General features: G+C 41.5%; 1 protein-coding gene across 2 annotated transcripts in view; it reads left to right on the forward strand.

Moving 5' to 3' along the window:
• The window catches only part of tmem68 (transmembrane protein 68), a 63367-nt gene that overhangs the window by 10494 nt on the left and 28715 nt on the right, over window positions 1–24158 (forward strand). For both annotated transcript variants that reach the window (XM_048528622.2, XM_048528621.2), the window contains 2 exons: window positions 10903–11070; window positions 17800–17993. In XM_048528622.2, the coding sequence (XP_048384579.2) occupies window positions 10903–11070; window positions 17800–17993 (362 nt within the window). The remainder of the gene's footprint in view (window positions 1–10902; window positions 11071–17799; window positions 17994–24158) is intronic.

The following is a 24158-nucleotide window of genomic DNA, read 5'->3' on the forward strand; positions in this document are numbered from 1 at the left end:
GTTAAATAGCCTGCCTTGGTTGTCTTACTTCAGATATCCATTCCCTGTTATTGGGAAGCAATCTCCTAAATTCCTTGTTCATCTAAACTTCTTAATTTTTAGTATTGATTCAGTATTTGTGTTTTCTTTTGCATGCATCAACTTAATAAATGTCTTTCAGTTTTCAAACCCTTTGTTTACGGTCTCATGAATTTCTCTCATTCTGAAAGAATAGATCGACAATTCCTCATTAATAACTGAAAGCTGCAGTCATTGTTATGCTCACTATAATATCCCTCTATCAATTCGGTGACTGGAAATTGCATTGTTTGACAATCTGCAGCTCCATACTGCGGTGACAGTTTCATAGAATCATCCACAGCAACCCAAAACCTTTTTCCTGGTCAGGTCATATGCAAGCCTTCCATTTGATGTGTGGCCTATTCACTCTTGCTGTCTCATTAATGATTCAGTTTGGATGAATATTATGTTTGGCTTCTCAGGCAATTATTTAAAATTCCAAATACTCTGAAGTTGGTTTCATTTTTCATGATTTACACTGCTTTATTTTACTATTACTGGCAGCTTTGGATGAATGTGTTTAAAAATAGAAACAGTGCCAGAACTGAATGATAATATGTGTTGCTTTAACCTCTTTGCAAATTTAAATATTTCCTATTCTTAGGCCTATTATCTAGCCAGTTTCATATTTTAAGTACTGTTTCATGCCTCTTATTGCTGAATTGTAAAGCTATTTCATTTAAATGAGCTGTTGAACTTGAGACAATATCCCTCTAATTGGGCAGATTGCATTATTCAAAGTAGGGCAGTAGGTTATTCCAGTGTGCTAACCTGCTTTTGTTTGTCAAGTATCCCCACCAAAAGCGCTTCATCGCTTTTCCAACTTTGCTTATGAGATCTTCTCCTGGTTTAGAAAATCTGATCCAAAAATTGTATTTGCTATGTTCCAATTTTCCCATGTATCTAAGACAATGGAGGATCCTCCAAAATTGACTCAGTGCAGCAAGCTTTGGTGAGAGAAAAATCTACATAGAAATCGTGCCCCTTTTTTACAAGCATTAGTTACACCACATTCCAGTAAGTAAAGAGTTTAAATGTTCCAAAGCTCATTTGAAAAACCACAAAGAGAAGGTATTGGGATGCAATTTTAGCTCATTTGATTGAAGAATTCAATAGTCCTCTTAATATTATGAATTAACAATTTGCTACCGTAAAGCTTATGATTTGCTGCCTCATGACAGAAGAAATGAATTGAAATCTAGACTGTTGGCCTGTTTAAAAGATAACTGATTATCTGCTGCAGTACATCATGTTTAGTGGTTAAGGTGTTGTCAGGTCAGGGGCTAGCTGGTGCAGTCATAGGGAGTTGGCTGGTGGCCTTGGTTCATGTTAGTTGAGTGGAACCATCCAAAGTCTCCATCTCTAGCTCAAAATGGAAGACTTAATTGGTGCCCGTGTCTCCAGGAACGTGGGACAAACATTTAGATTTCCTGGGCAACTCCCCTGGGGTTAATATATTTTTTTGAGGGGCACTGTGTCAAACCTCTTGGTTATCTCCTGTCTCTGACGACCTGATGACTTGAAAATCTGGACCGTTGTGTGCAACTAGGTGCTACTTAGAATTTACCCAGTACAGATATTTTGGGTGTCCTCGCAATTGATGTCACAATGAAGCAGTCTGGAAAGGATATCCTGCAGTTGTGTTGCGCTTCTCCTGCTCTATGTGGGAAGCAAGACACATTTCCAGTGCCTGGGATCAGCAAGTATGCAGGAAGTTTGTCCACCTGCAGCTCCTGGCTTCGGAGCTAGAGTGGCAGCAGGAGACACTGGAGCATCCACAAAGCTGAGAGAATTGTGGATAGCACATATTGAGAGGTAGTTAGGCAGCAGTCTAAGATTCCACAGGGGGAGAGGGACTAGATGACCAGTTATTGCACACCATCAGTAAGAGGACTAGCTAGGCAGTGCAGGAATCCCCTGTGGTCATTTCCCTGAAAAATGGATATACTGCATTGAATACTGTTGAGAGAAACGACCTTTCAAGGGATAACAGCAACAGTCTATTTGTGGCAGCACAGTTGGCTGTGCTGTACAAAGGAGGAGCGAAAAGTGTGGAAACAAAATAGTCATAAAGGATTCAATTGTAAGGCAAATAGATAAGTGTTTTTGTGACGCAAACAAAACTCCAAGATGGCCTCTTTGACATCCTGGAAGGCGAGGGTGAGCAACCAGTGATCGTGGTACACATTGGTGCCAACAACTTAGGTTTAAAGAAAGGATAATGTCCTAAAAGCAGAATGTAGAGAGCTAAGGAGCAGGCTAAAAAATAGAATCTCAAAGATAGCAACTTCAGGATTACTACCAGTGCCGTATGCTAGTCATAGTAGAAGTAGGAGGATATCTAAGATGAACAGCAGCCAAAGAGATGATGCAAAATGGAGGGTTTCATTTTTCTGGGATATTAGGACCAGTTCCGAGGGAAGTTGGGCAAAATCAAACTAGTTATGGAGGAGTTATCTAGTGAAGGAATTCCTGGATTGTACATGAGATAGTTCTCTGCCCAATATGTTGAGGAAGCAACTAGAAAATAGGCTATTTTTGACTGGGTATTATTGTGGAGGCAGCACAGTGGCTCAGTGGTTAGCATTGTTGCCTCACAGTTTAATCACAGTGCCAGGGGACCTGGGTTTGATTCTACCCTCGGGCAACTGTCTGTGTGAGTTTGCTCATTTTCCCCATGTCTGCATGTGTTTCCTCCGGGTGATCTGATTTCCTCCCACAGTCCAAAGATGTGCAGGCTATGTGGATTGGCAATGCCCAGAGTGTTCAGGGGTATGTAGATTAAGTGGGTTATAAGGGCATTGGTCTGGGTGGGATGCTCTGAGGGTTGGTATAGACTCATTGGGCTGAAGAGCCTGTTTCCACACTGTAGTTTTGAGAGACCATTTGGTAACTGACCATGATAGAATTGTGCATTTGTTTGTTAGCTCACCAAGCCAGTTGTTCTGTGGTGTTGCAGATGTGTCGTTTTCCTTCTAGGCACCATCAGTGTGATTTCTAATTGAAGTGTTGGTGTTCAGCTTCCTTCTAGATTTATATGATGCTGTGGTGGTCTTGTCATTTCTGGTTTTGTTGTTTTAGCAGCGGTCTGTATACAGGGTCTATTCCTGTGTGCTTGTTAATGGAGTCCCGTGTTGAGAGCCAGGCTTTCAGAACTTCCTTTGCATGTCTGGTGTTTGCTAGTTTCAGTATGGTTACTTTGTCCCTTTCAAACTGATGGTCTTCATTGTCTGTGTGCATTGAGACAAGTCACTATTACTTAGTGTCCAAATTTAAACAGTATCTAGAACATGTAAAATCGCCATAGCGTTACCAGACTATAGGACTCATCTGTCATTACCTGAGAGTCGGGTGCATTACATGAAGAAGTGACTTGCAACCATGTCTCATTGTGGGCAAATATGGCTGCAATTTTGAGTGACTTGTATTTCTATTGTGTCTTAGCAACAGGAACATTTTGACACTACGTTACAAATAGCTATAAAGAAAATGGATTTCAGGTTGTAAGGGAAAAGTTTGACGGTAGTAATGAGCTTCGCCAAAAAACTTGATCTTTACCAGATTGTCAGAAAGGCAGAGAGTGCTTTCGATCAGCAGTTGTAAAGGATAAGGTCAAGGCAGCTGAAAGCTGCTCATTCATGTTGGTGTATTGGAGTAGTGGGGGATCCAGTAGTACATAAAATTTTGCAGTCAAAATGATGAAAGAATATAGGCTGAGAGGAAACTGCAGTTAAATGGCAGAATTTACAAAACGAGTGAATATTTAAAATGTGATAAGGGTAGGGAGGCATCACAGGGAGAAACTTGCCTCATACAAGGGCGGTGTGTGCCTGGAACACGCTGCCAGAGGAGATGTTGGAAGCAAACATAATAACAGCATTCAGTAAACACCTGGATGAATACATGAAAAGGAAGGGAATAGAGGGATACGGATCCTGAAAGTGAAGACAGTTTAAGTATGGAAGGGCAAAATGTATTGGCGCGGGCTTGGAGGGCCAAAGGGCTGTATTGTTCCCTGTTTCTCTGTGACCTTCCTGAAAGAAATGAAATAACTGGATTTCTGGCCACAAATATTACAGTAAGCTGTAGAGTATTTCCGGCTTTTTTTTTTAGTTTGACTTCATATTTCCAACATCTGCAGTATTCTGGAAATTTCAAATCTGGAGGTGACAAATCGGGAGGGTGCAAACTCAACCTCCTCTAAGGAAACAAGGGTCATGCTAGTGATTGAAGTGTCAGTTGGAGAACACTTTGAGGCCAATGACCAAAACGCTCCAATTTTTAACATAGTTATGGAAAAGATAGGACAGGTCCACAGGTTAAAGTGCTGAACTGGAGCAGGGCCAATTTTGGGCAGGATCTAAGAGGTTTATTAGGTGAGTCTGTGAAGGAAAAGGAACGACTGGCAAATGGGAAGCTTTTAAAAGTGTCATATCAAAAGTCCAGAGACAGTGTGTCCCTGTTAGGGTAAAGAGAAAATCTGGCAAGTTTGGGGATCCCTGGCTGATGAGGAACTTTGAGGCTTTGGTCAGGGAAAAAGAAGAAGGCATACATCGGGTTGAAGCTGTCACACCCAAGTGAATCCCTAGATGACTATAAAATGTGTAGGAACACACTCGAGGGAAAACGTATGAGATGCATCCGGCAAGGGTTACGTAAGTTCTGTGGCTATATTATGAGGAAGAGAGTGGCGAGGGAGAGAATAGGCCCACTTAAAGATTGGCATGGCTGTCTTTACGTGGAGTCATAGGAGATAGGTCATAGGAGATCGACATTTTTAATGACTGTTTCTTCTTGGTGTTTACTGAGGAGCGAATCATGGATGCTAAGGAAATAAGGGAAACCAGTGGGCATGTTTTAGACCGCATATACTTTAACAGAGAGACGGTGTTTGCAGCCTTAAAGCCCATTAAAGTGGATATGTTCTATGAGCCTGATCACGTCCATCCTCTGATGTTGTGGGAGACTAGGGAAGAGATTGCAGACGCCTTTGCAGAGAGTTTTGCCTCATCTTTAGCCACTGGAGAAGCCCCAGAAGACTGGAAAGTCACTAATGTTGTTCCGTTGTTTAAGAAAGGTAGCAAAGACAAGTCAGGAAACTACAGGCCAGTGAGCCTGATGTCAGTGGTAGGCAAGTTATTGGAAAGGAAACTTAAGGACAAGATCACTAACATTGGGATAGTCATGGTCTGATTAGGGATAGTGAGCGTGGATTTGTACATGGGAAGTCTTGTCTGACAAATCTTTTAAAATGTTTTGAAAAGGTCACCAAGAGAATAGATGAGCGTAGGGCAGTCGATGTTGCCTATATGGACGTGAGTAAGGCCTTTGACAACGTTCTGCACAGCAGGCTGGTCATGAAAATTAGGCTGCATAGGATCCAGGGAGAGGTAGCTAATTGGATTCAAATTCGGCTCAAAGGCGGCAACGTGTTGGTGTTGGACCTTTGTTATTTGTTATATGCATAAATGTTCTGGAAATGAATGTATAAAGCATGATAATTTAGTTTGCAGATGATACAAAATTAGGAGATGTTGTTGATAGCGAGGAAGGTTATCAAAAATTAGAGTGACTTTGATCAGATGGGGAAGTGGAATGAGGATTGGCAAATGTAGTTCAACACAGAGAAGTGTGAGTGTTGCACTTTGGAAATTCAAACCAAGGTAGGATTTGTATAGTAAGTGGGAAGGTCCTAAGGAGTGTTGTGGAACAGAGTAGGAGTACAAGTACATAGTTCTTTTTAAGTGGTGTCACATGTGGACAGAGTGGTGGAGAAGGCATTTAGCATGCTAGCCTTCATTGGTTGAGGCATTGAATATAGGAGTTGGGACATTGTGCTACAGTTGTCTAAGTCATTTTTGAGGCTGCACTCGGAGTATTATGTATAGATTTGGTCACCCTGTTATAGGAAAGACATAGTTAAACTGAAAAGTGTGCAAAGAAAATTTACGAGGATGTTGCCAGGCCTAGTAGACCTGAGTTATAGGGAGAGTTTGGCCAGGATAGGACTTCCGTCCTTGGAACTTAGGAGAATGAGGGGTGATCTAATTAAAGTGAAGAAAATCATGAGGGGCATAAATAGGATGAATGCACATAGTTTTTCCTAGGGATGGGGAATTGAAAACTGGAGTTACGGTGAGAGGGGCTAGATTTAAGAAGGACCTGACGGGCAACGTTTTCACGCAGAGAGTGGTGTGTAGATGGAATGGGCTGTCGGAGAGGGTGGTTGAGACCAGCACAATAGCAATATTTTAAAAATAGGCGCATGGATGAGAAGTGTTTAGAGGAATATGGACCAAAAGCAGGCAGTTGGAATTAGTTGAGAGAGCACAATGGCCAGCATGGACCAATTTGGGCTGAAGGGCTTGTTTCCATGCTGTATTACCCTATGACTCAAAATAGCGACATTTTGGCAATGCAGCTGTGGGAAGAATGACTGGGCAGTGTTATGATAGAATCTACTGAAAAAGCTATACAGGTTTTTAAACTCAGCTTAGCATAGAACAATGATATAGTCTTTCTCAGACTAAGGAAATGATTAACTGAAGGCTCGCATATGAAATACTCTTTTACTCGTTTAAACTATTTACTGGAGAAGAGGAGTCAGAAAATTTGAGGTATTGAATTGATGGGCAGAATCACTTCTGTTCCTTGTGTATTATTTTCTGTCATTCGGGGATTGCAAAGATAAACACTGCACAGCTTGTGAATTTAATTGCTAGACCTTGACAAAATTGGTGATAAACCTTGTATTAAAGATACTCCTTAAAGAAACAGCCTGGTTAGCTCAGATGGTTAGAGCGTGGTCCCTATAACAGTCGTGTTCAATCCGAAAACATTGCTGGCTTCCATGCCAGACTTTTGATTTTTATGGGCTTCTTATGTTATAGTGTTAGAATCAGGAAAGGGTTCAAGTCCCGCCTTCCCCCAGAGATATGTGGGAACATCTTTAAACCGGTTGCTTAGGGAAATTTATATATTATTAGAAAATATCTTAACACTCCTGAACTCCTCACATTTTGAGTGCTTGGTAGGAGATCAGAGTTTTAAGTGGAAGTTGATCATGGGAAATCATGCTGATTATGTTCTTTGAACTCTCCTCAGATGATGGGAGGTGGTGCACCCAATGTTGAGGCATATAGATAGATAAATGATGATCACAAGGGGCAGACAGTCAGCACAGGGGCCTCCAGTGGCTATCACCTCTTGAACAGGTGTTTTATTTTAGGCACTGTTCAGGGGGACAGCTTATTAGGGGATGACAACGGCAGTACCTACAACAGTGGCACCACAACTGGCTATGGGAGGGTAGATTGAAGTGCAGACAAGTGGTGGTATTTGGGGATTCAGTTGTTAGAGGCATAGATGGGTGTTTCTGTTGCTGCAAACAAGACTCAAGAATAGTGTTTTGACAGGGTCAGGGATATCTCCAAGTCTTCTCAAGATATAGTGAAGGGGAAGGGTAAACAGCCAGAGGTCATGATACACATTGATACCAATGATATAGGCAGGAAGAATGATGAATTCCTGCAAGTAAACTTCAGTGAGCTAGGCTGTAAATTAAAAAGCATGACCTCCAGATTCAAAATGTGTCAGTGCAGAGGGATCTGAGCATCTTTATTCATGAATTGCAGAAAGTGGATATGCAGATGCAGCATACAATAAGAAGTACAAATGCAGTCCTTGCATTTATTGCAACAGGACTGTATTATAAAAGTAAAGAAGTGTTGTACAATTACATAAGGTGTTTATGTGCCCAGTTCTGGTCTCCTTACTTGAGGAAGAATATGGTGGCACTGGAGGTGGTTCAGTGACAGTTTCCAAGGTTGATTTCAAGGATGAAAGGACTGTTATATGAGGAGTGGTTAAATAGCTAAGTCTTGTACTTGCTGGTGTTCAGCAGAATGCAGGGGGATCTGACTGAGGTATGTGAAGTGCTAAAGGGTATTGATAAGATGGATGTGGAACAGGTGTCTCCCCTTGTGGGACAGATAGAGTAAAAGAATATCGTAAGAGGAGGTTGGTTCAGAACTGAGATGAGGAGAAACTACTTCTCAGAGGGCTGTGAATCTGTGGAATTCACTGCCCCAGAGTGTGATGGAGGCAGAAGCAATCAACGGATTCAAGAAAGAAATATGTTTCTGATGAAAAGTGAGATAAAAGGGCTATAGGGAGCAGGCAGGAAACTGAAATTGAGACCAGGATAAGATCAGCTGTGATCATGTTAAATGGCGGAGTGTGCTCAAAAGGTTTGAATTGCCTACTCCCAGAACTAATTCCTATGTTCCTCTATTTGGTGGATTGGCTACAGTAAATTGCCCATGGCATCCAGGAATGTGTGGGCTAGGTAGATTAGTCATCATAAATATGGGGTTACAGGGATATGGTATGGACCTGGGTCTGGATGCTCTTTGGAGGGTCAGTGTGGACTTAATGGACAGAATGGCCTGCTTCCACGCTGCAGGAATTCTATGTTCCCATGATCTTCTTGTTATTTTGGCCCAGAGAGCGAAGCACAATCCAACTGTACCTGGTATTTAGGTCAGTTGTGTGGCACCCCATGTGTCCATTTTGTACCTCCTTTGATTTTAAAGAAGAAATATTTAAAGTTACAAACTGGAAATAGGCTATTTGGACTAACCAGTTAGTGCATGCTTAGTTGTTTCTTTTGCTAAATACAATTAGCAAGAAGTATTTCCACACCTTTTCATCCCTGTCTACATTTCCGGTCTGTTTTGACCATTGACATGGTTTACATCTCATTCATTAATCCCAACTGTGATGGTTTCTATCTCCTCACAAGTAAAACCAGGAAGGCAATGGGTTGAAAAGAGTATCAGAGATAATGGGAACTGCAGATGCTGGAGATTCCAAGATAATAAAATGTGAGGCTGGATGAACACAGCAGGCCAAGCAGCATCTCAGGAGCACAAAAGCTGACGTTTCGGGCCTAGACCCTTCATCAGAGAGGGGGATGGGGGGAGGGAACTGGAATAAATAGGGAGAGAGGGGGAGGCGGACCGAAGTGGAGAGTAAAGAAGATAGGTGGAGAGGGTGTAGGTGGGGAGGTAGGGAGGGGATAGGTCAGTCCAGGGAAGACGGACAGGTCAAGGAGGTGGGATGAGGTTAGTAGGTAGCTGGGGGTGCGGCTTGGGGTGGGAGGAAGGGATGGGTGAGAGGAAGAACCGGTTAGGGAGGCAGAGACAGGCCCCAAACCATTTCCACTCCCCCTCCCATTCTCTTGATGACATGTCCATCATGGGCCTCCTGCACTGCCACAATGATGCCACCCGAAGGTTGCAGGAACAGCAACTCATATTCCGCCTGGGAACCCTGCAGCCATATGGTATCAATGTGGACTTCACCAGTTTCAAAATCTCCCCCTCCCCTACTGCATCCCTAAACCAGCCCAGTTCATCCCCTCCCCCCACTGCACCACACAACCAGCCCAGCTCTTCCCCCCCACCCACTGCATCCCCAAACCAGTCCAACCTGTCTCTGCCTCCCTAACCGGTTCTTCCTCTCACCCATCCCTTCCTCCCACCCCAAGCCGCACCCCCAGCTACCTACTAACCTCATCCCACCTCCTTGACCTGTCCGTCTTCCCTGGACTGACCTATCCCCTCCCTACCTCCCCACCTACACCCTCTCCACCTATCTTCTTTACTCTCCACTTCGGTCCGCCTCCCCCTCTCTCCCTATTTATTCTAGTTCCCTCCCCCCATCCCCCTCTCTGATGAAGGGCCTAGGCCCGAAACGTCAGCTTTTGTGCTCCTGAGATGCTGCTTGGCCTGCTGTGTTCATCCAGCCTCACATTTTATTATCTTGGGTTGAAAAGAGTGATTGATTTATTAGGGATGACCACTTTAAAGCAAGTGACAGACAAACAGTTAAACCTAGCCTCAGTTATGTAGATTTAATGGGGGTATGGACAGTGGATTGGAGGAAGGGAGTGAATTATTTGTGAAAGAACTTGGGGAAAGCATTTTCCTTGAGTAATTAGTGACAGCAGACATTAATAAGAGATTAGATTCCCTACAGTGTGGAAACAGGCCCTTCGGCCCAACAAGTCCACGCCGCCCCTTGAAGCATCCCACCCAGACCCATCCCCCTATAACCCACATACCCCTGAACACTATGGGCAATTTACCATGGCCAATCCACCTAAACTGCACATCTTTGGACTGTGGGAGGAAACCCATGCAGACACGGGGAGAATAAAGCACCACTTAAAAAAATAATGCCTTGCATTTCTCTCACCTGGGAACATGGACAAATGGATGTCAAATCAAGAAAAGAAAGATTAGGATTTCTGGTTGAAAGGATGAGTTTTGAGAAATAGATAGTGAGGTCATGGTAGGACCATGACACTTGAAGGCTGTGACACCACTGATGCAATGAAGGTAAAACATGCATGTCAGTGGGCTGAATATTATGGAGGAAACCGCTGTAGAACAGTACAGCACAGAACAGGCCCTTCAGCCCACAGTATATCCAATAGACAGTATAACAGCATAATGTAGCAAGTATTGTGAAATGAAAAATGTAGACTGTTATTTATTATTTTGATGTTGGAACTGAGTCACTACCTAGATAACAATGCATGATTCATTGTAACCAGAATTGAATTGATGTTGAGAGCCTCCATTAATGCGTATCTGCTTTTGTTAACTTGGCATAAATGACAACTTTTGTGATATTTATTGTACAGATCAGATTCATTTTGTAACTCTTATTTTTAGCCCTTATGCTTTTTTTTGTAGACAGAAAACATTTTAACCATAAAAATGTAGACTTGTTCATGCATTAAGTATTAGGCTAACTCTGCTCCTCTTTCCTCAGGTTATGAAGTTCATGGTTTGGAAAAGATTCCTGATGCAGGGCCTGCCTTGATTGTTTATTATCATGGGGCCATTCCTGTAGACTATTACTATTTTTTAGCTAAAGTAATTATACAGAAAGGAAGAACCTGCCACTCTGTAGCTGACCACTTTCTTTTTAAGTTACCAGGTAATTTTTCTATCATTTCTGCTCATTCTTACTCGATTATGTGTTCTGCAATATGGGTTATCTCAAATACCACAGAAGTTGCCATTTCTGTAGGAGCTGCCAGTGTGTGTACCTTTAGATGTTTCCCTCCACTAAATAACATTTTGAACCTTTCTATAAAAGAGAAATAACCTTGCATTCCACATTGAACCTTGTAAATGACTTTACATCATTGAATCATATAGTGCAGAAGTGGCCCATTGAGTGTGTACAATTACCTATACTAGTCTCAAAATCTCACACAAGGCCCAAGCCCATAACCCCCTGTTATTGACCCTTCGACTAAAGGGTACAGCTGCTTTTTGTTGACTTTCTCCATGACCATCACCTTATACATCTCTCTCAGGCCCCCCCTCAACCATCTATGCTGTCTTTCTAAAAAAAAGAACAGCTGAAGCTTATCCAGCCTCTGCCTCTCTTCAGATGTTCCTGAAATGATCCATTCAGACAACATCCTGTTGAATCTCCTCTGCTCCCACTCCAGTCCAATTATATTCTTCCTTTAGTGCGGTGACCAGAACTGCATACTCTACTACAGCTGTGACCTTAACATTCTGTACAGCTCTAACATGACCTCTCGGCTCTTAGAGCCTATGCCATGAATGATAAAGGCAAGCAACCTATATGCCTTCTTAATTAACTTGTTAATCTGTGCCGTCATCTTCAGGAATTTGTGGGTAAGCAACCCAAGATTCCTGTGTTCCACTGAGTTTTCTAGTGTTCTATCATTTATTTGAATAATCCTTTGTCCAGTTCTTTTTTCCAAGGTGCGTCACTTCCCATTTCTTCACTTGTGGAATGTAAATGTTGCTGGCTAGCTAGCATTTATTGCCTGTCCCTAGTTGCCTATAAGAACGTGGTAGGGAGCAGCCTTCTTGAACTGCAGTAGAGTGCTGTAGGTTGACTGGCAATGTTCTTAGGGAGGGAATTCCAGGAATTTGACCCAGACACAAGTGAATGAGCAATATGTGAGAATGAGAAATATATTTCTGCCAGGATGGTGAGTGGCTTGGATAGGAACCACAAGTGGCAGTGTTACCATGTATCTCCTGCCTATTTATGAATGTCGAACAATTGGGGACCCAGCGCTTATCCCTGTAGATGCCACTGTATACCAGGCTCTGTCACACCAACAGCCTTCTACCACTACTCTCAATCTGCTGCTGCTAAACCATTTAAGATACACCTTGACAAGGTACCCTGGAGCTTTTACCATCTTGGTCAGTTTGCCATGTGAAACGTTGTGAAAGACTAAGCTGAAATCTTCAACTGCCCTAACCACATCTAAACACTTGGTAACTTCCTCTCAACATTTCGCTAGATTTGTTAGCTGTCACCACCTCCTGACAAAGCCATGGTGACTACCCTTATTAAATCTTGCCTGTCTAAATGGAAATTAATTTTCTCCTTAATTTTTTTTTCACCAATGGGTTCTTCACCCCTGATCTTAGACTCATTGGGCCATTGTTGTTCCCTGACCTATCTCTACTGTGCTTCTGGTAAAGTGAAACTACATTGCTGTCCTTCAGTCCTCTGGCACCTCTCCAGTGGTCAGAGACAAATTTAAAATTTGGGTCAAGGCCCCTGTAATTTCCTCTGTCATTTCCCACAACAGCCAGAGTTACAACTGATCCAGATCTGGGGATTTGCTCGCTTTTAACTTCATCAACCTACCGATACCGCCTCGCTTCTTATATCAATTTGCTCAAGAACATCACAGTCTGTTTTCTCGAATTGTGTGCTTGCAGCCTTATCCTCCCGAGGAAAGATATATGTTGTGAAACTAATGCACTTTAAATACTTTAACAGTGCAATAGCCAGAAAAATCAATACAAAAATATTATTTTACTAAGTATATTGTAAAAGACGTGAAAAATACCGAGTTTACTTTGCGCATGATCTGAAGAAATCTTCAATCCTCCTTATATTGTAGACAGGGTAAACATTAACAACTTTTAAAAAGCAGTTGAAATGTACAAGCTTTGCAGAATTGGTATGCATCATGGCTTGATTGTTTTTCTTCGCTCTTTAACCATCATTTCATCCAAAGTAAGAGGTTTGAGGCAGTGTAGTGTTCTTCACGTCTTCGTGCTTTTGTCAAGCAAGCACACCTTGGGGCGGTATTTTGGTTCATTGGTTAGCACTGCTGTCTTACAGTGCCCGGGACCTGCGTTCGATTCCAGCCTTGGGCAACTATCTGTGTGGAGTTTGCACACCCTCCCCAGGTGCTCTGGTTTCTTCCTACAGTCCAGAGATGTGCAAGTTAGGTGAATTGGCCATGCTAAATTACCCTCTACCACCACACTCTGTCAAGCATGTTTTTTTAATCCACTTGGCTAGATCTCCTTGGATTCCATGTATTGTAACCTCACTAACCAGTCTACCATGTGGTATCTTGGCAATGGCCTTGCTAAAGTCCAAGTTGACAACAGCTACGGCTCTGTCTTTATCTACCTTTTTTGGTTACATCCTCAAAAATTTCAATGAAATTTCGGAGACAGGATTTCCCATGCACAAAGCCATGGTGAGTATCCCTAATTGTCCTTGCCTATCCAAATGCATGTAGATCCTGTGTCTCAGAATCCTCTCCAACAACTTACCCACCACTGACATTAAGACTCACCAGTCTGTAGTTCCTAGGTTTTCTTTGCTATCTTTCTTCAATAATAGCACAATGTTAGCCACCATCCAGTTATCTGATGCCTCAATGTGGCTGGTGATGATGCAAATATCTCCGCTAAGGGCTCTGCAATTTCTTCCCTAGCTTTCCACAATGCACTCGGAAACTCTTGAACATGTCCTGGGGATTCATCGAGCTTTATTCCCTTTAAGAGCTCCAGCACCTCCTCTTCTGTCTTTTCAAGACATCACTGTTTATTCCCTAATTTCTTTAACTTTCACATCCTTTCTCCACAGTAAGGACTGATGAGAACTAGTATTTAGGATCTCTCACACCACCGGTGGTTCAATATGCAAGTGGCTGCATTGATCTTTAAGGGACTGTATTTTCCCCCTAGTTACTCTTTTGCCCTTAAGATACTTGTAGAATCTCTTTGGGTTTTCCATTACCTTATCTTTCAAAGCTATCTCATGTCCCCTTTCTGCCTCCTGATTGCCCTCCTAAATGCACTCGTGTACTCCTACACCCATACACTCAATGGATTCACTTGATCCCAGTTGCTCATACCTGACATATGCCTCCTCTTCTTCACTAGAGCCTCAATATCTCTAGTCATTCAGTGTTCCCTACTACTGCTGGACTTGCTGTTTGCACTAACAGGGACATGCTGGCCCTGAACTCTTGTTATCTTGCTTTTGAAAGCCTTCCATTTGGCAGATGTCTGTTTACATGCAAACAGCCTCCCCCGATCAACTTTTGAAAGTTTCTGTCTAGTACCATCAAAATTAACCTTGCTCCAATTAAGAACTTTAACTGAAAAGTGTAACTTCACTTCAGGTCCGATGAAGAGCCATGTAGACACAAAATGTTCGCTGCTTTCTTTCCGTGGATGCTGCCTGACTGGCTGTGATGTCCAGAACATGTTGTTTTCACTACAGATTCCAGCATCTGCAGTAATTTGCTCCTAGAGCTTTAACTTGTGGACCAGACATAGCTTTTCCATAGTTATTTTAAAACAAATAGAATTATGGCCACCAGTCCCAAAGTAATCCCTCACGAACATCTTGGTCACTTCCCCTGCTTAATTTCTCAAGAGGAGGCCACATTTTTTCCCCTTCTCAAGTAGTGCCATCTTCACATATTGGTTGGTAAATTTTTCCTGAACACACTTAACAAATACTTCCTATCCAGTGCCTTAACACTATGACAGCTCCAGTCTATGTTTGGAAAGTTAAAACCTCCTATTATTACAACCATAATTTTCATACAGCTATTTTTATTTCCCTACATACTTGCTCCTCAATTTCCCTCTGGTTATTAGGGGGTCGATAGTACAGTCCCATCAAAGCAATCACCCCCTTCCTATTTGTCACCCGCATAGGCTTATTGAAAGATCAGTCAGGAATATCCTCTTTCTAAGTACTGTTGTGATGTTTTCCCAAATCAAAAATGCCACTACCACTTCTCTCTTGTCCCCCTTCTGCCCTTCCTCTCGCATCTGTACGTCGAGCTGCCAGCTCTGTCAGACCCTCGGCCGTGTTTCTGCAATAGCTATGATATCCCTCCATGCTGTAAGTTCATCTGCCTTACTTCTTGCATTGAAATAATGCAGTTTAATTCATCAGTCTTTCCTCATTGCCTGCTATACTGTTGCCTGCCTTTTCTGTCTAACTTGTTCTCTTTAACTTCTGTACAAGCCTTAACCTTCTCTTTGCCTCACTACTGTGTAGAGTCCCAACTCCCTGCCAGATTAGTTTAAAGCTTCCTGAATAGGTCTAGCAAATCTGCCCACCAGGATATTGGTCCACTTCAGTTCAGATGCAATCTGTCCCTCTTTGACAGCTCACTTCTGACCCAGAAGCGATCCCAATGATCCAGAATTCTGCATTCCTTGCACCAGCTCTGCAGCCACACATTCATCTGCCCTGTTCTCCTTTTCCTACAATCACCAGCATGCAGCACCAGGAGTAATCCAGAACCTTGATGACTTGCTGTTTAACCTCCTGCTTAACTCCTTACGTTCACTCTGCAGGACCTCATCCCTCCTTCTACGTATGTCATTGGTACCAACATGTACAACTACTTTTGGCTGCCCACGCTGTCCTTTGACAAATTCCAAATGCTGCAAGACGTCCTTGAATCTGGCACCAGCTAGATGCAGCGTGTCATCCTGGAGTCTTGCTTGTGGCTGCAGAAATGCCTGTCTGTGCCTCTGACTAGAGGGTCCCCTGTCACAATTGCACGCTTGGACTTAGCCATTCTCTTACAACAGAGCCTGTTGTGGTGCCTGGCTGCTGCTGCTTTTTTTCCTTTGAGAGGCTATCCCCATCCCTAACGATGGTATCCGGAATGATATACTTGTTTGAGAGAGTGATAGCCACAGGAAACTCCTGCACTACCTGGCTACCTCTCCTGGTGGTCACCCACCTACCCAACTGAACCTGTGGTGTGACCACATCCCTGAAGCTACTATCTGTGACACTGTCTGCCTCCTGTATGCTCATTAGTGTGTCCAGCTAATGCAACTGATCCATGCTGTTTGCGAGGGGCTGCAGCCTGACACACGTCCTGCAGAACATAGATGCCGGTGCACTTGACTGCTCCCTAATTTCCCACGTCTGACAGGAGGAGCATACCACTCTACTGACTGCCATCTCTGTCCATTTAGCAACTATTGGACTTAGGAAAAAAGAGTCTTATTTTGCCTTATGCGTTGTCACTACTCATAGTCCTCAAGAAAACCCAGCATTTACCTCAGTCCGCACTTCAACTTACCAGCAGCACTTCGATCTCAAAGCAGCCCATCTCAAAAATGGCTCTTCCACTAGACCCTGCCTCCCTTTTATTTGTTGCCTGGGTGTTGCTGGTGGCACTGACAACTGCTTATCTCCAATGGACCTTTTTAAGTCTTTTCAAATCTCCTATGCTCTTTCTCTTCTCTGCCTGGGCAGTCACTACTGAAATGTCCTTTTGAAGTGTAACGTCTGGCCAATTCCTGACTCCACTTGTCTTATCGAGTAGTAAGGGAAATAAGACACAGCAATGCCTTCCTTTCCTAAACTCCGACACTTGTCTCAACTCCCAGCATTTCACTCTCTGCAGCTAGCACTCTCAGTTTCATACACCTCTGCCACATTCTACAGTCTTGTAAACATGGTCTCTTTGATAGCACATGGGTTAAATCACTTCGATGAATACCTACTTGATAACCATGAATCCACTTGTATCCTAAGTTGTTTTACTCAGGATGTTTGCATAAATGAGTAAAATTTTCAAGGTTGTGTGAAATTGTGTAAAAAAATAAATGTAGTTGTTAGGTGCTGATTTTACATGAACTTAGAATGTTGAGTAATTAATGAACAGCCAGTCAATAAATAGCATTCTGGTTGGTTTAGAGCTAATATTAATTTTGTCAAAGGCATTTTTGGAATACTATGTGTATTTCTGGCAGTCCTTCTATAGGAAGGATGTTGTTAAACTTGAAAGGGTGCAGAAAAGATTTATCCGGATGTTGCTGGGACTAGAGGGTATGAACTGTAGGGAGAGACTGAATATGCTGGGGCTTTTTCCCTAGAACATCTGAGGCTGAGGGGTACATTATAGTTGTTTATAAAATCATGAGAGGCTTGGATAGGGTGAAAAGCCAAAGCCTTTTTCCTAGGGTGGGAAAGTCCAAAACTAAAGGGCGTAGGTTTGGGTGAGAGGAAAGATTTAAAAAGGACCTGAGGGGCAACTTTCAAACAGAAGCTGGTGTTTGTATGGAGCTAGCTGCTAGAGGAAGTAGAGTGGAGGTGGCTACGATTGCAACATTTAAAAGGCATCTGGATAGGTATATGAATAGGAAGTTTTTAGAGGGATATAGGCCAAACGCTGGCAAATGGGATAGGTTAGATTGGGATGTCCAGTCAGCACAGATGAGTTGGACCGATAGATCTGTTTCTGTGCTGTTATGACTCTATAGTCAGTGCTGTTATGCTTTTATGTGAGTCAGTAGAACTAAAATACTCAGTTGCTTTATATTTTTTCACAATTGTTTCTGCCAGTAAGCAGACCCCTAAATTTTCTTTCAGGCTTTAAATTATTGTTGGAAGTTTTTAGTGTTATGCATGGCCCGCAAGAAGAATGTGTCAAAGCTTTGAAAAGTGGTCACTTACTAGCCATCTCACCAGGTGGAGTCCGTGAAGCACTGCTTAGTGATGAGACTTACAGCATATTCTGGCGTGGTCGGAAGGGTTTTGCTCAAGTGGCAATTGATGCTGAAGTGGTGAGTACCATTAAGCAATGGTTTACTTTTTAGCAAATGTATAATTTCTATTAATTACTATTTCATGTCTGCCCATATTCTATAACCACTTTAGCCCTGACGAAATCCCTAGTGTAAAGGAAGATTGGTAGCAAACATGAATATCTATGGATTCCCTTGTTACCTCCAATGGCACGGTGAAGGCATCATTTGCCAACTGAAAAGATATTTGTTGTGTAAGATTAGTGGACAGTCTCTTACTCTCACCATTAGTCCAGCCTATTTAGCTGGCAGTCAGTCTGGCAAATGCTATCCTAGTCACTCTTGAAACTTAATGTTAACTACAAAGTCAAATTGATTCATAACCGTCAATAAATTTACTTTATCTTAATGCACCACCCTTGACACAGTCGGTAATTGTCTTGCCTTTGAGTCAAGAGATTGTAGCTCATAGTCTGCTCAGAGACTTAAGCCTCAGAGTAAAGACTGACAAGCAGACTAGTACTGAAGGAGTAATACAAACCGTTTGGATTTGAACACTCTTGTAAAATGAAAAGGTGGAAATTCTTGTTGAAACCAACAAAAAGAATAATCAGAGTTTAGAATTGAAATTAACAAGATTTATTGTGTAATGAATATTGATATTTCATATTTAATTAGTTCTAGGTATGACACAATACACAAGTTCAGTACTTGTCAATTGCTTTCTCCCATGAATCTCAGGACATTTGAGGTTTTTGCTAGGTTCCTTGAATTTGTTCTTTTGGCTCATGACACCCTTGAAGATTTTAGCTTCATCAGTTTGTGTCTTAACATGCGTATAAATCCCTTTGTAGCATTAACACTTCAACAGCAGCGGATTATTTTTCAAACCTAATATTCCCAGTATATCATAGATATGTTTAAACAGCCTATTCAGTTGTGTTATGACACACCTCTGAAGAAGGTGAGACTTGAACCCAGAATTCCAGGTGCAGAGATAGCAACATTGCCACTATACCATAAGAGGCACCTCAGACTGCTGTAATTACTGAAACTACACTGTTCTCAGCTCTTTGCTGCTAGGTGTTTTCCTCCCTTGCCTCCCTCCCTGGTGGAGCTTTCTAACAGACTATTTACTATTTTCAGAGGCAATTGGTTTAGACCAAATACTGGAATAATTATACTGATCACTGGATCCTTATTGCAGTTCCTAACTTGTGAAGATTAGTGTAGTCACTCCTGGTTTTTTATGGCAGCCACTCAACCTATGAAAAATGATGCTAAGTAGCAATAACCCATGCAAATGCTAATTTCCTACCAAATGTTCTACTCCTAACTCCTGTATCTCTCTCATATGAACAACAAATCAGAGTAGACTACTTGGCTCTTTGAGCCTGCTTCAACCATTCTGTAAGATCATGGTTCTAACTATGATTTTGTTTGTTCGTTCTTATGTGGCATTGAAAAAAAAAGCAAAATCAAAGGCTTCCTTAACAACCTAATAACACATACAAATTAAAAACTTTTCATTCCTACGCTTATCTGTAGTAATGCATCACTCAAAAATTATCTGGACAGATTTTGCATTTTTGTTTGTAGGAGTTGACTGTGCTCAACTTTGGCTGTGCTCAAATTGGCTGTCGTTTTTAACGTAAGTGGTCATTACATTGAAAATACTGAATTTGTTATACAACACTTTGGTACATCTTGATGTCATCAAATGCACTGTATAAATGGAAGTCTTTATTTTTAAAATTAAATGGTGTTTTAAAAACACTATGGCTTCCATTTTAATTAAAATGCATCGTGTCCAATGATACAGCTTACAGAGCAGTGGAAAAAATTGTAATAAGTATCAGCTTCATCAGAAGTTTCCAAGCAATAAGGATCAAATTGCATTATGTCAATAAGTACAGAAAGGTTGTCTGTCCTCCCTTCAACATTTGAGGATGTGTCAGTTACTTAAAATGGGAAAAATAACTGTTACAAGCACACACAGCAAGAGAAATATTGTGCAAATACTACTGTGTGTGAAGTTACAGCTCCTAGTGTAATCTTCCTACAAGGTAGTGACTTGAATGAAATTCACAGTATTGTAATTGAATTCTCCTTCAAACTATCAAGTCATTTAAAAAATAGACAAATAAATAATCAGTACAGAGTTAAGCAAACAATATAACTGAATAATTTACATTTATTGAACAAAATCAGTTTGAACAATAATAAATGTAAAGGCATTCATAGTTAATACTTAAATACAACAGTTGCAATTTTGGCAAAAATGACAGTGAAGTTAAGATTTTTTACAACATAATGTGTGTTCCCTGTTAAGATTTAAGTCAATGGTTTAAGTTTTACACCAAAAGTAATGGCGCACACTGTCCTGCACATGCTCTCCTGCGCACACACTCTTTCTTAGGCACTCGCTTAAGTAACTTACAAGTTCTTCACAACCTGAATGATGATGTCATTATATTACAGTTTTGACCATGCCCAATATCTTTTGTAACCTGGTTTAAAACCTTAGCAGATTGGACAGTGTTTAATAGTGGATAAAATCTTCTCATTCTTGCTAATCTATTGATTAACATTTTTGTAATTTTGGTAACATTTTAAATCATGTTTGATTCTTTTCAACACCTTATTTTAACAATTATGATCAGAGATGCAAAATGATTGCATCCCAGGCCATTAACTAAGCTAATAAATTATCTTCAAAGGCTACATGTCAGGCACTGATGTATGTCTTTCAAAAGTTTGAATTTATGAAGCAGTAGAGTTTAATGTTGTTCCAGTGACAGTTCTGCAAAGGACATTTTGCTTGTTATGTTTAAATAATATAACAAAATAGGTGCGAAATTCAGCTTGGGAATTTTTGTAACAGCCAAACAAATTTTGTAAACTGCTTGGTGTCAGATTTTGTTTTGCACTCTGAAATGTCCCAAGGGACTTCACTTTGAGTTAAGGATGCTATATAAATTGGGTAGCACAGTGGTTCATTGGTTAGCACTGCTGCCTCATAGCACCAGGGGCCTGGGTTCCGTTCCACTCTTGGGCAACTGTCTGTGTGGAGTTTGCACATTCTCCCCATATCTGTGTGGCTTTCCTCCAGGTGCTCTGGTTTCCTCTCACAGTCCAAAGATGTGCAGGCTAGGTGGATTGGGCAATTTAGTATGGCCATAGTGTTCAGGGATGTGTAGTTTAGATGGGTTTAGGGAATGGGTCTGGGTGGGATGCTCTGAGGGTCAGTGTGGACTTGTTGGGCCGAAGGGCCTGTTTCCACACTGTAGGGATTCTATTTATTCAGATATGATAACAATGTTTAGGAGGCAATTAAACATATGATCAGACAGGAAAAAAAGGGTTATAGCCTACATGCTGGCAAATGGGATTAGTTTTGAATGGCATCATGGTTGGCACAGACAGTTTGGATCAAAGGGACTATTCTATGTTTATTTCACCATCTCACTCCAGTCTGAACTCTCTGATGTTGCCATTCTAATAAAGCTTGAAGGGAATGCTTGAGGAACTACAGATTTTCAATTTGAGAGTAGTAATTTTAGCTCATACCTTCGGTCTCTAGTATATATAACAAGCAGCTGTTGATGAATTTCTGTTGTTCCCATTAAGCATTTTTTTGTTCCTTTCCATTTCCAACCTGCCATCTCCATTTACAATGCACCATCATACCTTTTCCTCAACAATCTCTACGGTCTTTCAGCCTATTTCCTTTTCTTCTGCCCTGTATCTTGCTTATAAGTTTTATCCTTGTTATATGGGGTGGCACAGTGGTTCACAGCACTGGGGACCCAGGTTTGATTCTCCCCTCAGGTGACTGTCTGTGTGGAGTTTGTACATTGTCCCCATGTCTGTGTCGGTTTCCTTCCACAGTCCAAAGATGTGCAGGCTAGGTGGATTGGCTATGCTAAATTTCCCTCAGTGTTCAGGGATGTGCAGATTAGGTGGGCTACGTGGGATGGGTCTGGGTGATATGCTCAGAGGGTAGGTGTAGACTGTTGGGCCAAAGGGCTTGTTTCCACACTGTCGGGATTCTATGATTGTTCTGAAACACCAAAAAGTTGTCTATTGTTTTATTTCACAAATGCTGGTCAACCAGATAATATATTCATGCATTTTCGGTTTTATTTTAAATTTCCACATTCATAGTATTTCGCTTTAGTAGTGAGGTATTGTGCACATTCTAATTAGCTTTAACTGTCTTTACAGCTGACAAGATTAATCTAATATTTGCTATTTTATGCTTTGCCTCTGTTTGAATATTAACACCTTTGCCTGGATCTCATTGTGAGTGGTGAATGAAAAACATTGGCCATTCATTGTATTTGGCGTTGTTAACAGTCATTTCATCTGCTTTTATGCTTGACGTTTTGGAAATCAAAAAGGGTGCAATAACCCTCTGCGGGAACCTCTTTGGACAGAGCAGGTGAAGCTTTGTCTCCCTAATTATATTACTGAGATCTGAAGTATCCATTAGAAGTCCTAAGAGAGATTTAAAAAGAATTAAAGCATTTTATAAGTAATAAAAGTATCAATAATACAAATCTATGAAGCAAGGACGGTGTATATGTATACAATATAATATGCAACGTCAGAAGATACACAGCGACAACAAGTTGAAAGTTTGCCTAAACTTGAAAGGACACGTTCCAAAATATGTAGTAGGTAAGAATTGCAACTTCACAATGGGTCATTTATTGCAATGTACTGTTTCTCAATGCTGTTTTTTATGAAGAACCGTGTGAAGGACCAAGGAAACTCAGCAGCTTCTTGATTTATTTGGACATGCTCAGGTACTCAATGTTGCTATTTAGTAATGGCAGTAGTAATGGACACTGATAACTTCACTGATACCTCTACTGCAAAATCTGGGTCAATCTTAATTTAGTATGTCTGTCTGGTATTTCCTTATTGTTTACTATAATTACTTCTACCTCCTATTTTAATGAACTAAATTCCCTTTGGTTGTGCTCTTTCTGTCAATATTGTTGTGAAAACCTTATTAACTTTGATCTCACTTGCATCTTTCTTTATGCACATCATTACTTTCTAGACAAATTTGTTGCTTTTTTTAATAACTCGCCCAGTCTGCTGGATTTCTACTATTCCTGCCATTTGTAGGTTTTCTTCTTTTGGTTTGACAAATTTTCTTTGCTGGTTAGACCTCAACTGGAGCATTGTGTCCAATTCAAGCCATCATCCTTTGGAAGGATACCAAGGCTCTGATGGGGATACAGAGGAGATTTGAGTGTTGAGTCAGGAGGGAAGGGCTTTCATTACATGGAGAACTAGAAAAGCTAGGATTTTTCTCTTCAGAACAGAAGATTGAAATTAAAGTAATTGGCAGAACAGTTTGAGTAAGAAAAAGGTATTTATAATAGCAGGAGAATTAATAACTAGAAGAGACAGACTTTGCATGATTATGCAATGGGTTGTTATGTTTTGGAAGATGGGCTGCCAGAAATAACGGTGGGCAGCATGGTGGCACATTGTTTAGCACTGCTCCCTCACAGCGCCGGGGACCCGGGTTCAATTCCATCTTCGGCTGACTGCCTGCATGGATTTAGCACATTCTCCCCGTGTCTCCTTGGGTTTCCTCTGGGTACTGTGGTTACCTCGCACAGTCTGAAGATGTGCAGGTGAAATGGATTGGCCATGCTAAATTGCCTGTAGTGTTCAGGGATTTATACATTAGGTGGGTTATAGGGGGAAGGGTTTGGGTGGGTGCTTTGAGGGTCGGTGTGGACTTTTTGGGCTGAAGGGCCTGTTTCCGTACTGTAGGGATTCTATGATCTATGAAATATGACCAATTTCCTTTTGAATATGCTTAAAGAAAAATATTCCTTGGCTCTGGAGACAGAGCAGAAAATAGGATTATTTTCATTTTTTAATGGACCTGCTGCAGGCATGATAGACTGAAATGGCCTTCAGCTGTACTGCATGATTTTATCACAAAATCAGTTAGCGACAGTTGCTAAACTACAAAAGTTTCACATTTGGCTGTTGGGAATGTACAGTTCTCTATTGCATCAAATGCTACTTTGACTATTTTCTGTTGGTGGTTTGTATGATTGCTTATTAAGAATTCAGTCCAGTTTATTGTGATCAGTTCATTTCTTGCCCCTTCAAGACTCACTGAAATTTAAAACCTTGGTTTGTAGCTCTGTCCTGAAATCTATGACAAAC

The sequence above is a fragment of the Stegostoma tigrinum genome, chromosome 5 (assembly GCF_030684315.1).
Source record: "Stegostoma tigrinum isolate sSteTig4 chromosome 5, sSteTig4.hap1, whole genome shotgun sequence".
In the NCBI taxonomy this organism is placed as follows: domain Eukaryota; kingdom Metazoa; phylum Chordata; class Chondrichthyes; order Orectolobiformes; family Stegostomatidae; genus Stegostoma; species Stegostoma tigrinum.